At 40.3% G+C, this 14,999-nt stretch overlaps 1 protein-coding gene across 2 annotated transcripts in view; it reads right to left on the bottom strand.

Moving 5' to 3' along the window:
- The window catches only part of adamts16 (ADAM metallopeptidase with thrombospondin type 1 motif, 16), a 247,140-nt gene that overhangs the window by 64,412 nt on the left and 167,729 nt on the right, over nucleotides 1-14,999 (bottom strand). For both annotated transcript variants that reach the window (XM_072575156.1, XM_072575155.1), the window contains one exon: nucleotides 8,737-8,875. In XM_072575156.1, the coding sequence (XP_072431257.1) occupies nucleotides 8,737-8,875 (139 nt within the window). The remainder of the gene's footprint in view (nucleotides 1-8,736; nucleotides 8,876-14,999) is intronic.

Below are 14,999 nucleotides of genomic sequence, written 5' to 3' on the forward strand. Positions count from 1 at the left end.
AGCAATCCACAAAACAAGCAAAGGAAACATTGTTTTATTCCCCCTCTCTCCATTCATCTCTCTATTTTCCTTCAGTGAATGAAAGCATAATTAGCTGTAATTGATTCCTGGCTCTTCAGTTAACTGAACTGAAGGCACGTGGTTTAAATTGTGAGTTTTTAAAAATCTCTGGTATAATATCTTGCATCACAGCGGTACAGTCCCTTCCTCTGGATGAGGAGCAAGTGATTTAGAGGAGATATGAGAAAGATTTTTTTTCCCATCCAGAGGATGGCAGATATGAAGAACATGTTGCACAAGAGGGTGGTGATGGCAGACACTCTTGCAACATTTACAAAAGCATCTGGGTGAGTACTTAAAATGTCGGCGATGGATTCCTATTAAGTAAATAGGATTATTATTGTTTGATGTTTGTTAATCAGTTCAGACACAGTGGGCCAAAGGGTCTGTTTCTATGCTGTATGCCTCTACAACATGTTGTGTTAGACAAGATTTGAGAACTTTGTACTCGGCACTGTATTCATTTTCCAGCTATCTGTGCAGATTACTTATCAAAAGAACAATTCTCTATATGAGGGAGTAAGCCAATGATGTGCTTGATCACGCTGAGAGTAATGTTTTACGATCTCAGTTATTATGAAATCTGTCGTTTTTCTTATTTCTACAAAACATTAAAGCATAATCCTTTCCTTCCTCTACAATAATAAATTCCTGTATAACAGTTCCTATTAAATCTCATTTATTTGCTTAGATCACAAATGTGAACAGCTGTTTTAAATCATGTGAGATGTGAAACGATCCAGCAAAAAATCGACTAAAGCCATCACATCGCCAGGTTTTATTACCATCGATCACATAAATCCCTTCTTTTGAGCTTGGAAATAAAATCTGACCTTAGACAGCATTTGAACCTTACCGGGCACAAAGTCCTATGAAAAATGATTCCTGTACAAGCAACAATCTACCTTGGAGATTAAAGTTAATTATAACCAATTTAAATCTTGTTCTCAGTAATAATAGTATTCACTAATAAAACAGTACCCAACAGGGCTATGACCAAGGCTCTTTGAGGCAGGTTGTTTGTGCTTTTGGGGAGATGGCGAGTTTTGAGAAGATTTGTAGCTCAGCTTGAGGTTCTAGATGCTTGCTCGCTGAGCTGGAAATGTCATTTTCAGACGTTTCGTCACTACACTAGATAACATCTTCAGTGAGCCTCTGGACGAAGCACTGCTGATGTTTCCTGTTTTCTATTTATATATTTGGGTTTCTTTGGGTTGGTGATGGCATTTCCTGTTCTTTTTCTTGGGGTGGTAAATCGGATCCAAGTCAATGTGTTTGTTGATAGCGTTCTGGTTGGAATGCCATGCTTCTAGGAATTCTCATACGTGTCTTTGTTGGCTTGTCCTAGGATGGGTGTGTTGTCCTAGTTGAAGTAGTGTCCTTCCTTATCAGTATGTAAGGACAATAATGAGAAAGGGCCATGTTGTTTTGTGGCTAGCTGATGTTCATGTATCCTGGTCCCTACTTTTCTGCCTGTTTGTCCAATTTAGTGTTTGTTACATGGTACTTTGTAAATGACTTTAGTTTTGCTTGCTGTCTGTATAGGGTCTTTCAAGTTCATTAGCTGCTGTTTTAGTGTGTTAGTGGGTTTTTGGGCTACCAAGGGGTGATGCCAAGGGGTCTGAGTAGTCTGACAGTCTGTTTTGGGGAGTGTTTACTTTAAACTAACTTAGGAGGAGAATGGTGCCAAGATGTGGCTTCAGCAATGCAAAATAAGGCACACAAAGTATTAGAGAGACAGTTAGCACTAGAAAAAAAAATAATGTGGTATTGCATAGGGTCACTCTAAGAGGATACACAATAAGGATTTTTTTATTCGCTAATGCGACGTGATGTAGCTAACTGGGCCAGCATTTATTGCCCCTCCCTGGTTGTCCTTGAGAAGGTGGTGATGAGCTGCCTCTTGAACTGCCGCAGTTGTGTGCTGTAGGTAGACCCACAATGCCCTTAGGGAGGGAATTCCAGGAATTTGACCCAGCATCACTGAAGGAATGGTGATATATTTCCAAGTTAGGATGGCAAGTGGCTTGTAGGTGGTGGTGTTCTCATGTATCTGCTGCCCTCAACCTTTTAGATGGAAGTGGTTGTAGGTTTGGAAGGTGTTGTCTGAAGGTCTTTGGTATTTTTCAACAGTACATCTTGTGGACAATACACACTGCTGCTACTGAGAATCTGTGGTGGAGGGTATAGATGCTGTAGGTACTAATCAGCAGATTTTGTCCTGGATAGTGTCTTGAGAGTTGCTGAATCTGTACTCATCCAGGCAAGTGGGGAACATTTCATCACACTCCTGACTTTTGTCATGTAGATGTGACTTACTAGCCACAATATTCCTAGCATCTCACCTCCTCTTGTCGTGACTGTATTTATGTGGCTAGTCCAGTTCAATTTCAAGTCAATGGTGACACCCAGAATGTTGACAGTGGGGGATTGAGTGATGGTAATAACACTGAATGTCAAAGGGCGTTGGTTAGATGGTAATTTATTGGTGATGATCATTGCCTGGTATTTGCATAGCCTGAATGGTACTTGCAATTTTTAAGCCTAAGCCTGGATATTACCCATGTTTTGGTGCATTTGGACATGGACTGTTTCAGTATTTAAGGAGCTGCGAATAATGATGAATATTGAGCAATCATCAGTAAATGACCTTATAATGAAGGAAAGATCATCGTTGAAGCAGTTGAAGATGGTTGGGCCTAGGAAGTATGCATGTGGACACACAAAGCACAATAAATAAAGTTGTTGTGGCAATAGCAGAGACCTGGCTCAGAAAAGTCAGGACTGGGTTTCTGAGTGGACAGCTCACCAAGGCTTCTAAACAGCACCTTCCAAACCTGCAATACCTACCACCTTGGATAGACAGGGATGCAGCAGACGCAGGGAAGCACCACAATCTGCAGGTTTTCCCGAGCCACACGCTGTTCTGTCCTGGAATTCTATCACTGTTCCTTCATTGCTGCAGAGTCAGAATCCTGGACTTGCTTTCCTAGCAGCACTTCAGGTGTACTCACCCCTCGCTAACTGCAGCAATTCAAGAAGGCAGCTCACCATCATCCCCTTCACAAGGGGAATTCGGAATGGAGAATAAATGCTGACCCAGCTAGCGAAGGAAAGGAAAGAGGTGTGGGAATATTGAGTGAGGAGAGTATCACAGGGCTGTGCGGAGAAGGGGTCCTTGAGAGGACAGTCACAGAATAAGTACAATTGAAGTCAGTGCTCATGGGCTTGGTGGGCAAATCTGCCACTGAAAGTCTCCTTTTTTCTGGAAAGTCCCCTCAAGAGGAGAAATTTGAGAAAATTTACCCCGGGATTAGAATGGACAGAGCTCCTCTTCCAATTATAATCTGGATCTTGCCAATGTTTGCAACAAATGCTTGGAGGAGTGCTGAGCAGGATAATAGGTACTGGCAGTGAGGGAGTCACTGTGGGAATATCTACTGGGAGTCAGGGGTGTGGTCTCAGGAGCAGCAAGAGTTGTGGGAGTGGATTCTCGGAGTCAGCGGCCATTTTGCTGAGGCTTTGCTGAGGTCAGGAGGAGGTGTCGCAAGCCACCTTTTGGCAGAGGTGGCCGCTTGCCTAGGCTGCTCAGGAGGTATTTAGGAAAATTAGGTAGGTGCAAGGCATTGGGGATTGGGGGTGGAGAGGACTGGGAAGCTGCAAGGCAGACGTGGAGAGACAGGGAAGCAAGGAGGCTGCAAAGTGGGTGAGAGGAGAGACTGGGAGGTTGTAAAGGGGATGAGAAAGAAAATGAAGCTGCAAGGGGTATGGGTAAATTAGGGAGACTGCAAGGGTGTGGAAAAGAGAATAGTTTCACACCTGTCAACAAAAGAACACTCAGCTAATGGGGAGTCAGGATCATCTTAAATCATCTGAGGTAATAAATTATTTGCAAATGAACGTGGTATCTCTAGCATAATGCTGCAAATATTCAGAAGCTACTGCATGGGAAAATATGCAGTAGATGCTATTGTAATGAACACTGCGCATCGATTGTTAAAATTAAATCTGAAATAGAGATCTGCGATGCATTAATATGTTGGTTAAGATATTCCAACCTTGTGAAGTTCTGATGAAAACACATCAGCTGTGACCTAACCAATCAAAACGCTGTGTTTAAGGTGGAGGTTTCTCGGTGTAGAGGGGCAGGTTAGTCATTTTGGAAGGAAAACTTATGGTGTTAACTTATGCCTGCTGGCTGTGCCAAATTTAACACCGTGGTTTCTAGAAAATTTATGTTTCCTGAGCATGCTGGGGTTTTAATTTAATGTACCATCGATAACTATTTCTATTAATGAAATCTTCTAATTCTGATTCCATGAGATTTCAAATACCTTATACCTAAACAAATATACACAAGATAATGTTATTACAGAGGAATTTTGATTATCCGAATTTTGGATTATCCGAACAAGATCGCAAGGTCCCGATGCATGGCTAAACTGTGTTATCCGACATTTGATTATCCCAACATTCGATTATCCGAACAAAATACTCCCCGCATATGTCATTCGGATAATCGAGGTTCCTCTGTATGTGACTGGAAAAAAAGGTTCAGAACTATGTTCAACGGAATTTACTTGAGCAGCAGACTTCCGGTCCAAAGAGGAAGGAGGCATAGCTGAAACAAAAACAGAAGTTGCTAGAGATGTTCAGCAGGTCTGGCAGCATATGTGGAGAGAAAGTAGCGTTAACCTTTCAGGTCCAGTGTCACTTCATCAGAACTCCAGATTTTACCAGCATCCAGAGTTCTTTGTTTCACTTTAGACATAGCTGAATCTGGTTTGTGGGAATGAGGGGGAATCAAGCAGTTCAAATTTCAATATCAGAAGATATAAAGCAGATTAATCATAGCACTGTATTATACAGTTTAGCTATGCCTAAACCAAAACAAAGAAAAATGAAAAAAGACGAGGAACAATCGACAACAAAACTGCCTAATTGGAGGAGGGTCAATTTCAGTGCAGTTAGAATTAATTTATGCTTCGTAAACTTAAGTGAAAGATTGGCTGGCAGACAATTGTGGTCCAATTATTATTTGGGTATAACCAAGGTACACTCCCATTAGAGGGAAAGGCAGGGTAAACAATGCCTCAAAAAAGAAAGAGGATAAGATAAAAGTGAAAAGTAAAAATACAAATCAGATTGAATATGTAACATTCAGAGTGGACGTTAGAAAGGAAGTGAGAGAATTAGAGGAGCAAAGAGATTATATGAAGACAGGTTGACAGCTAATATGTAAGGAAATAGAAAAGTCTTCTTTAGAAATATAAAACAAAGAAGTATGTGAAGGTAGGGAGCATAATAGACCAAAACACAGACAAAAAGGAGATATTATACAATTTAAAGTTGTAAGTCAACAGAATCCAAGGATACTGAGAAAAGTTAAGGTGAAAATTGTGGAGATATTGTCAATAACACTTCAATCTTCTTTAACTACGGTGATGGTGCCAAAGAACTGGAAGTGCAAATGTTAAATTCATATTCAGAATGGGCTTTATGGATAAACCTCACAATTACAGGCTACTCAGTTTAATTTCAGAGGTAATCTGGGATGAAATTTATAGTCACTTGTAAAGTGTAGATGAATTAAACATAGCCAGCATGGAAACTGTGTTTAACAAACTTGATAGAGTTGTTTGATGAAATATTAGAATTGGTAAAGGTAATATGGCTGTTGACATTGATATAGATTTCTGAAAGACTTCTGAGAAAGTGCCAGGCAAACAGGGTTGCCAGTAAAAATGATGCCCATGGAATAAAAGATGTGTCAATATGGAAATTAAATAGGCTGCAAGGTGAGTTTTTCCATGAGTTGATATTAGAACCACTGCTTTCCTGGATATATATTTGTGACAGAGACTTCAGTGTCCAGCGTACAATTTCATAATTTATAGTTAACCAACAGAATATGAACTGCGCTGAACCATTCCAAGAAGATACAGACAGGCAGAATAGGCAGACAGAGATCAGATGAAACTTAATACACAGAAGAGTGAAATAATACATTCTGGCAGATAGAATGAGGAAAGGCAACATAAAATAATCAATATATTTCTAGAGGGGTGCAGAAGCAGACACATGCAAGTACATGTGCTTAAATCATTGAAGGTTACAGCATAGGCTGGGAAAGTGATTAGCAAAACACTCAGGACACTGGGCTTTCGAATTGAGTCAGAGGCTACAGAAGAAAGGAAGTAATAATGAATCTTTACAAAATAATGGTTCAGCTTTAAATAAAGTACCGTGTTCAACTCTAGCCACTGTAAGTTAGGAAGCTTCAGAGAGGTTGCAGAGAAGACCTACCAGACAAGTCCCAGAGCTGAGGGATGTCAGTTAAGGTAGATTGCAGAACGGGGCTCATTTCTTTTTGGGAAAGTTGAGAGGATGGCAGTGCTAAAAATCATAAGTGAACCAGAGAAATAGCTGGAGAGGAACTGTTCCCACTGGGAGTAGGACGGAGAACCAGAAGTCACTGATTTCAGATGACAGGCAACAGAATTAATATTATGTAGGGAGTAATTATAATGTACTGCCTGCAAAGGGGTGAAATCAAGTTCAATCTTAGCTTCTGAAGGAACTGAAAATTAAAACTTGCAAAACTACATGGCATGGATGGGCAAGCGGGACTAGATAAACTGCTCTTAGACTCAAAAAATGCTTAATTTGTTATTACTTGTTGCTATGCAGATTTCAGAACATTTTTAAATACATGATTTGCAGAGGAAGTATTATTTTCTTTATCCCTGCAAATATAATGATGGTGTTTCTGTAGGGATTCACTCGATTACATACTGTAACATCAGCACTTATTTGGCTTCTCCAGATATGCCAGGGAGCAACAGTGCTAGAATGTCTGGCAAACTTTGCAATTGAGATTTATTTTTGCATCTTCCTTTAGATGTTATAACAATTGCTGTATGGTTTTGCAAAGAATCTTGTATATTTTTTGGTCAGTATTACTTACAGTCACAGAGTCATAGAGATGTCCAGCCCGGAAACAGACCCTTCAGTCCAACTCGTCCATGCTGACCAGATATCCTAAATTAATTTAGTCCCATTTGCCAGCACTTGGCCCATATCCCTCCAAACCCTTCCTATTCATATACCCATCCAGATACCTTTTAAATGTTGTAACTGTGTCAGCCTCCATCACTTCCTGTGGCAGCTCATTCCTTACATGCTCCACCTACTGCATGAAAACGTTGCCCTTTAGGTCCCTTTTAAATCTTTCCCCTCTTACCTAAACCTATGCCCTCTAGTTCTTGACTCCCCCAGCCCAGAGAAAAGACCTTGTCTATTTACCCTATCAATACCCCTCATGATTTTATAAACCTCGATATGGTCGCCCTCAGCCTCGGAAGCTCTAGGGAAGACAGCCCATGCCTATTTAGCCTCTCCCTATATCTCAAATCCTCCAACCCCGGCAACATCCTTTTAATAGCTTCTGAACCCTTTCAAGATGCACAACACCCTACAGATAAGAGGGGGACCAGAATTGCACACGACATTCCAAAATTGGCCTCCTCAGTACCTTGTACAGTTGCAACATGATTTCCAATTCCTACTGTGCAAACTTCGTTTTTAGTTATCACCTGTTTCGAGAATGATACATTTCTAAATGACCCATTGGGATTCAAAAACACTTACATTCTCAAAAACTTAACATCAATTAAAATTCTTAACTAAACTGAAATCAAGTGTTGTACATCTCTACCTTACTTAATTTCCCTAATAGGGTTAGAAACAAGCACTGATAGCAAAAGACATCAAGAAAACCTTTGCTCATTGGGACAAGGAATTTTGTTCACTCATAAAATGCAATTAGAATAATGTGTAACAGAGGAAGCTACTAGTTTCATAAACTGATTGAGAGCACAATAATGGTACACATTTTAAAACAGAGTAAGTATATTGCATTAATCAACTTTATGAATTAATAACAGACCCTTTGTATTTTAAAGTTAAAAATCACACAACACCAGGTTATAGTCCAACAGGTTTAATTGGAAGCAGACTAGCTTTCGGAGCGATGCTCCTTCATCAGGTGATAGACCTGATGAAGGAGAATCGCTCCGAAAGCTAGTGTGCTTCCAATTAAACCTGTTGGACTATAACCTGGTGTTGTGTGATTTTTAACTTTGTACACCCCAGTCCAACATCGGCATCTCCAAATCATTTGTATTTTAAGACATTCCAGATATGTTGACGAAAAGTAAAGTTCAATTACAGAAACTGGCCATTCAACGCAACAGAGCAAGTGTTAAAGTTCCAAAGCAAGTGCCTCTACCTATCAATCCAATCAGCATATCCGTCTAAAATTCAATAAAAAAGCCAAAATGTACTTATTGCCAAGGGAAGGAAGCAGTACATGAAACACCCGAAGTAACAAGGGAAAGTTGGAAGGATATTGTTGAATGAGCTGAAACATATGTCCATTGTTCTTAGGGCTACCTACTTAGATACAGAAAACACACCCTGTTTATTCAGCCTTTTTCCTATTCATCTGTGCAGACTTGAAGCCAATAGTTAATATTACTTATTCTGAAAGTAATGGATTAACAACTGTTTATTTTAACAGGAAGATGTACAAGTCACATCTTCCACTGACAATGGGAAAGGTCTACCTCAGGATGTTGCAAATTCATGTTCAGTGATTGCACAACGAAACATTACCTCCTCCACAAGATGCTGAGCATTCAGAGCGAACAATAGCCCATGTGTAATTGTGTTTCGGAGCTGTTTTATTTTCAGTCGATGATTTTGGCAAGGCATATTCCCATCCAATCCCTGGATTTTTGCCCTGAAGTAGTATCTGGATAAACAAAATAAAGTTTGGAAACAATGTTTCATCACTTCATCTTCTATCATGTTAAGAGTGATTCCTGTAAAGCTTAATCAAACAAATGACCTTATTAAACAGCTGCCAAAAATTGAATTAACTTTTTCCATCTATCAATGTTTTGCAGTTTGCCTCAGAGTAGTAATTCCTTATTACAATAAAACATATCTGAAGGCAGCAAAGTATAAAGTGTTTTCCAATACCAGTTAATGCAGTGCTTTTATAACTTCTGTCTTTTTTTTTGTAAAAAGTAGCAAGAAATTCTACACATTTTTCAGTTTGTGTTCTAAGAGAAAGTTTCTTGTTGTTCTGACTAATGAAGATGGGATTCATATGAACTTTTCCTGTAACCCTTTATAAAGGCTGAAAGGAAACATAAAGCTAAATTTTAATGCAGTTCCACTCCATTTATTCCTTTCTACTCCAGACTTTCTTTAAATTAAAAGTGCATCTGACCTCAGCTGGTGAGGTGTCGGTAGGATCAAGTTCAAGGCATCATTCAAAGCAGAAGTACACCTTTAACAGGTAAGTATTTGCTACCTTTTTTAAAAGCATGGTTTAACCTAAGACAGTTGCTGCTCTGATTGTCTAGTACACCATAAGGTCATGACTCAGCTGTGAAAGCGTAGGGAAGAAATAGGTCAGAACTTCTCTTGAAGACCACTAAGGATCATATGATCTCAATAGAGATTAAAACACACAACAGCACACATGTATTTATGATAATAACTCTCTTACTTTAAATGAAACTGCAAATGCTTCTCTCTGTTGCACCATAGAACTTGGATATTTTAAACAAATGTCCGTTTTAGTACGCTGGTAGTAATTTGCTTCTCTCAATGTTTTCTCAATAGATTCAGCTCCTCTGTAACAGTAGTCTTACTGATGGGAGAGAGATGGTGGAATAACTTCCCTTTTCCTCACCTCTCAGTTGTCCACAACAAAACATATGGTTAGACCGAGTGTTTGAAAACTTTTGAGACTTGCCATTTTTGGCAATGAACAGGGAACAGGCTTGCAGTTAAATGTTTAAATCAGAAGGAAAGGCCATGTTTGTTCACACAACACACAGTAATGAACATGCAACACACTCAAACCCTTGCGCAGACAGAGGCACACAAACACAGGCATAATAAATTCTCGAGACAAAGCATACATTTCGGCAGCTGGCAGAAATGCAATAAGTAAATCACATGGTCAGATTAAGATGCCAATTGCTGATGAAGGGCTTTTGCCCGAAACGTCGATTTTCCTGCTCCTCGGATGCTGCCTGACCTGCTGAGCTTTTCCAGCACCACTCTGATCTAAACTCTGGTTTCCAGTATCTGCAGTCCTCACTTTTGCCAGGTTAAGATGCACGCCTAGATGGGTTCTCTATTCTGTCTTTTTGGGTGAATGGATTCTGGAAAGCTGCAGGGTTTTTAAATGAAGCCATGGCCAATCTTCGGCAAAGGGAGTTAGTCCCTTTCTCACACCGCCTGGGTTGACTGGTTGCTTGTGCAGGGTTCCATTTGCCTTCCTGAAGTAATGTTCCTGCTGCCCTGTTGATTTCCGGGCTGACTTGTATCTGGTTGATTTTTGGAGTACTAAAATTTGTTACCTACAGTTAGTCTCGAACATGTCACCACATGGTCAATACTTCTTTTGTCCACCCTAATGGTTCAAAGTTAGAAGATGAATGGCGACTGTGCAACGCTGCTTGTGGTAAACTGGTTTCTCTTCAGCTTTCTTTGTAGAGTGGTTAAATTCAAGATTTGGAGATGCCAGTGTTGGACTGGGGTGTACAAAGTTAAAAATCACACAACACCAGGTTATAGTCCAACAGGTTTATTTGGAAGCACTAGCCTTCGGAGCACTGCTCCTTCATCCACCTGATGAAGGAGTAGCGCTCCGAAAGCTAGTGCTTCCAATTAAACCGGTTAAATTCAAGACACAGTGCTTGGAGTTGGGGACTGCACTCATTATTTTGACTTCATGCTCATGCTCAGCCAATGGGGTTATAAATTCCATTTACCAGTAGTTTCATGTTTTGAAGGGTTGATTTTTCACCCAGGACATTTACATTTAAGTGACTCTCCAGAAATGTGTTCAGACATGAGTTAATTCTATGGCTGTGCAGGAATCACAGAAGGTCACCTGGCCTTTGGCAGTCACCTTCAATACATATTGTCTACTCTTCAAAGTAATTTTTGAAGAACCTAGATTGAATTGACTCCATACCTTGAATGTAAAGAGTATGACATTCTCATTGGACATGACAGAAAACATTTCAGTTCCCTGTTGATGTGGCATTGCCTTAGATTTCTTTTTGTATGAGATGCCCATGATTCAACATAGAGTCTCCAGCTTTAAGGGCTGTGAATTTTCCTAAGTTTGGAAGTTTTATATTTTTTAATAAGCACAGATAGAGGAACAACTCATATGATGTATGATAAATTTAAAAAACCAGCAAATTCAGGAAATGCTTAAAATCTGGCAATACCTACAGAGAAAAAGAACAAAATACAGTCAGTTGTGATATAACGCGAGAGACCTACTCTTGTGCGATCTTGCGTTATAAGAAAATCACGCAATGATCGTGCCATTTAAAGTAATGGGGCTGGAATCACATTACAGCCAACACATTTAGGAAAGTATGCGTTCCACAACTAACAGTCTAAATTCTTCAAATGCATTAAAGCCAATTCACGTTGAAGAAACATATGATATAGCAGAACCAACTGTACTTCGTTCACATAGTCTCTTTCACAACTGTTAGAGGCTCCCTTGTATTTTGCATTTTAGTAAACAACTCTGAAATAATGTCACGTTTGAATGTTGAAAATACAGCAGCAACATTCACTCTCATCAGATGAGGCAATCCACAGGCAGCAAAATCTGGATGACATTTAGGCTTGGAGAGAATATATAGTCTTCCCCTTGACATTCAATGACATTCTCATCGCTAATTCTCCCGCTATCAACATCCTAGATTTTACAATTGATGACAGGCTCTAGTGGATCAGCATAAATACTATAACAACAGTCCTGAGACTGCAATTACCTCCTGACTGGCCAAAGTTAATCTACCATTCACAAGGCACAAGTGAGGAGTGTGATGAAGCATTCTCCACTTGCCTTGGATGAGTACAGCATCAACAACACTGGGAAGGTTGACATCATTCGAAGCCAGGTTCATCATTCATCATCCTCAACACCCATTCCTGCTACCACTGAAACACAATGGCAGCAATGTGTTCCATCTACAAGATGTAAACTCACCAAGGTGCTTTTGACAGAAGCTAATTTGTAACCTCTACCACCAAGAAGCATAAAGACAGCAGATATATATGAACACTATGACCTGCAAGTCTCCCTCCAAGTTGTACATCATCCTGGCTTGAAAGCATATCACTTCTCCTGCACCAGTGATCATCACTTTTTCAGAGTAATCAGAAATGCGGCTGGCATGACCCATGACACTCACATCCACGTCGTCCACAGAATAAAGAAATAACAATCTGTAACTACAAGTTCACACAGTGTGCAAGTGATTGTGATGAGATAATCTGTTTTTGTGATAGTAACTGAGGGATAAATATTGGCTCAGACACTGAGGACAAGTCCCTCTCCTTCTTTAGAAATAGTACCATGAGATCTTTATTTCCACCCAAGAGGAGAGACTGAAAATTGGTTTAAGGTCTTGCCCAGTGACTCTATCTTGATAGTACAGCACTTCCTCTGTACTGCACTGGAGTGTCAGACTTGATTTGTACGTTCAAAATTTAGGAGCTTTAACCCACAGGCTTCTATTCCGAGACCACAGTATTACTCATTGAGTCACTTGTTGACATTAGGTCAATCACCTTTTCTCACAATGTTAACTGTTTTCCTTTTTACAGATGCTGTCTCACCTAAGAAGTCATTTATATAAATTATCTGGATGTGAGCATAAGAGGTATAGTTAGTAAGTTTGGAGATGACATCAACATTGGATGTAGTGGACAGCGAAGAAGGTTACCTCAGAGTGCAACGGGACCTTGATCAGATAGGCCAATGGGCTGAGGAGTGGCAGATGGAGATTAATTTAGACAAATGTGAGTTGTTGCATTTTGGAAAGGCAAATCAAGTCAGGACTTATACACTTAAGTTTCTGGGGAGTGTTGCTGAACAAAAATACCATGGAGGGCAGGTTCATAGTTCCCTGAAAGCAGAGTTGCAGGTAGTTAGGATAATGAAGAAGATGTTTTGCATGCTTGTCTTTATTGGTCAGTGCATTGAGTATAGGAGTTGGGAGGTCATGTGGAACTGTGCAGGGCATTAGTTAGACCACTTTCAAAAGTTGATTGGGGACAGGTGTTTGCAGGTAAAGGGATAGCTCAAAAATGGGAAGCCTTCAAAAATGAGATATACAAACATCCACAGACCTTCACCTTAGGGTGAAGGGCAAGGCTGGCAGATGTGGGGAATGCTGAATGACTAGAGAAATTGAGTTTTTGGTTAAGAATAAGAAGGAAGCATTTGTCAGGGAAGGATAGCAGAGATCAAGTGAATCCTTAGAACAGTATAAAGGCAGTAGGAGTATACTTAAGAGGGAAATCAGGAGGGCAAAAATGGGACATGAGATAGCTTTCGCAAATAGAATTAAGGAGAATCCAGCGATTCTACAAATACATTAAGGACAAAAGGGTAACTAGGGAAAAAATATTTTGATTTTCAAATTATCATGCAATTCTCCTCTCTCTGCTATAGGAAACTTGTGAAACTTGGAAGAGTTCAGAAAAGATTTACAAAGATGTTGCCAGGGTTGGAGAGTTTGAGCTAGAAGGAGAGGCTGAATAGGCTGGAGCTGTTTTCCCTGCAGTGTCGGAGGCTGAGGGGTGACCTTAAGGAGGTTTACAAATTATGAGGGGCATGGATAGGTTAAATAAGTAAGGTCCTTTCCCCAGGGTGGGGTGAGTCCAAAACTAGAGGGCATAGGTTTAAGGTGAGAGGGGAAAGATTTAAAAGGGGCCTACGGGGCAACCTTTTCAAGCAGACGGTGGTGCGAGTACGGAATGAGCTGCCAGAGGAAGTATTGAAGGCTGATACAATTACAGCATTTAAAAGGCATCTGGATGGGTATATGAATAGGAAGGGTTTAGAGGAATATGGGCCAAGTGGTGGCAAATGGGACTGGATTAGGTAAGGATATCTGGTCCGTGCAGACGAGTTGGACCGAAGGGTCTGTTTCTGTCCTGTATATTTCTATGATTCTCATAGCCAACAGAAGCAAGAGTGTTAAACAATGTGGGTAATGCAGTTTCATACATGTATCCAGAAACTGTCTTTGTCTTAAATCTGCTACAATGCAAAGAAACGCTGATGCAAAGACCAATACAAGTGGTTGACCAATATGAGAAAACACAACAAAAGGCAAATAGTTTCAGCTACTTTTTACATCCAGCATGACTGTGCATTTATAAATGTAACAGAACTTCAACACAAAAATATAGAACAGAATACAGTTTAGTTCAGGGCTCGTCTTCATGCCCTCTGGCCATGACAGCTACATTGACTTACATTACCACCCGGTTGAGCAAAATCTTGATTTTCAAACTCTCATTTTGCTTCCAAACCCCTTCATCGCCTTGGCCCTTCAGGAGCCCAACGTCCTCTGGTATCTATGTTCACGGTGTCTTCAGCATTCTATCCCAAATCGTAAGATCGACACAAAACACAATCACCTGTTACAGCAATGGTTTAAAAGTAAGTTAATCACTGAGCCTCATTAAGATCGTCAGGGAGAGCAATTAGTTTTGCCCGAGTAAAACAAAAATCCAACAAAGCTGTAGATTGCACCTTCTGCCAGTCACAGATGGGCTATAGGTGACTCGCTGTGCAGACAATGACGCATTCTGACTGGCTCCAACACCCAGTTTCGCACAAAGTTCCAAGAAGTATGTGTTTGGGAAGAGAAGTTAGGCAGGCAGTATACCTTAACACTTAACAGGAGGAGCGTTCCTGTTATTTTGTTGAAAATAGTTTAAAGCTAAATTTTGTCTGGATTCCACTGGTTCCTTTCAGGACCGGCAGGCAGGTCAGTGATTAACTTCTACACGTTGGTGCTGGTATGCAG

This window comes from Chiloscyllium punctatum, chromosome 8 (assembly GCF_047496795.1).
Source record: "Chiloscyllium punctatum isolate Juve2018m chromosome 8, sChiPun1.3, whole genome shotgun sequence".
Classification (NCBI taxonomy): domain Eukaryota; kingdom Metazoa; phylum Chordata; class Chondrichthyes; order Orectolobiformes; family Hemiscylliidae; genus Chiloscyllium; species Chiloscyllium punctatum.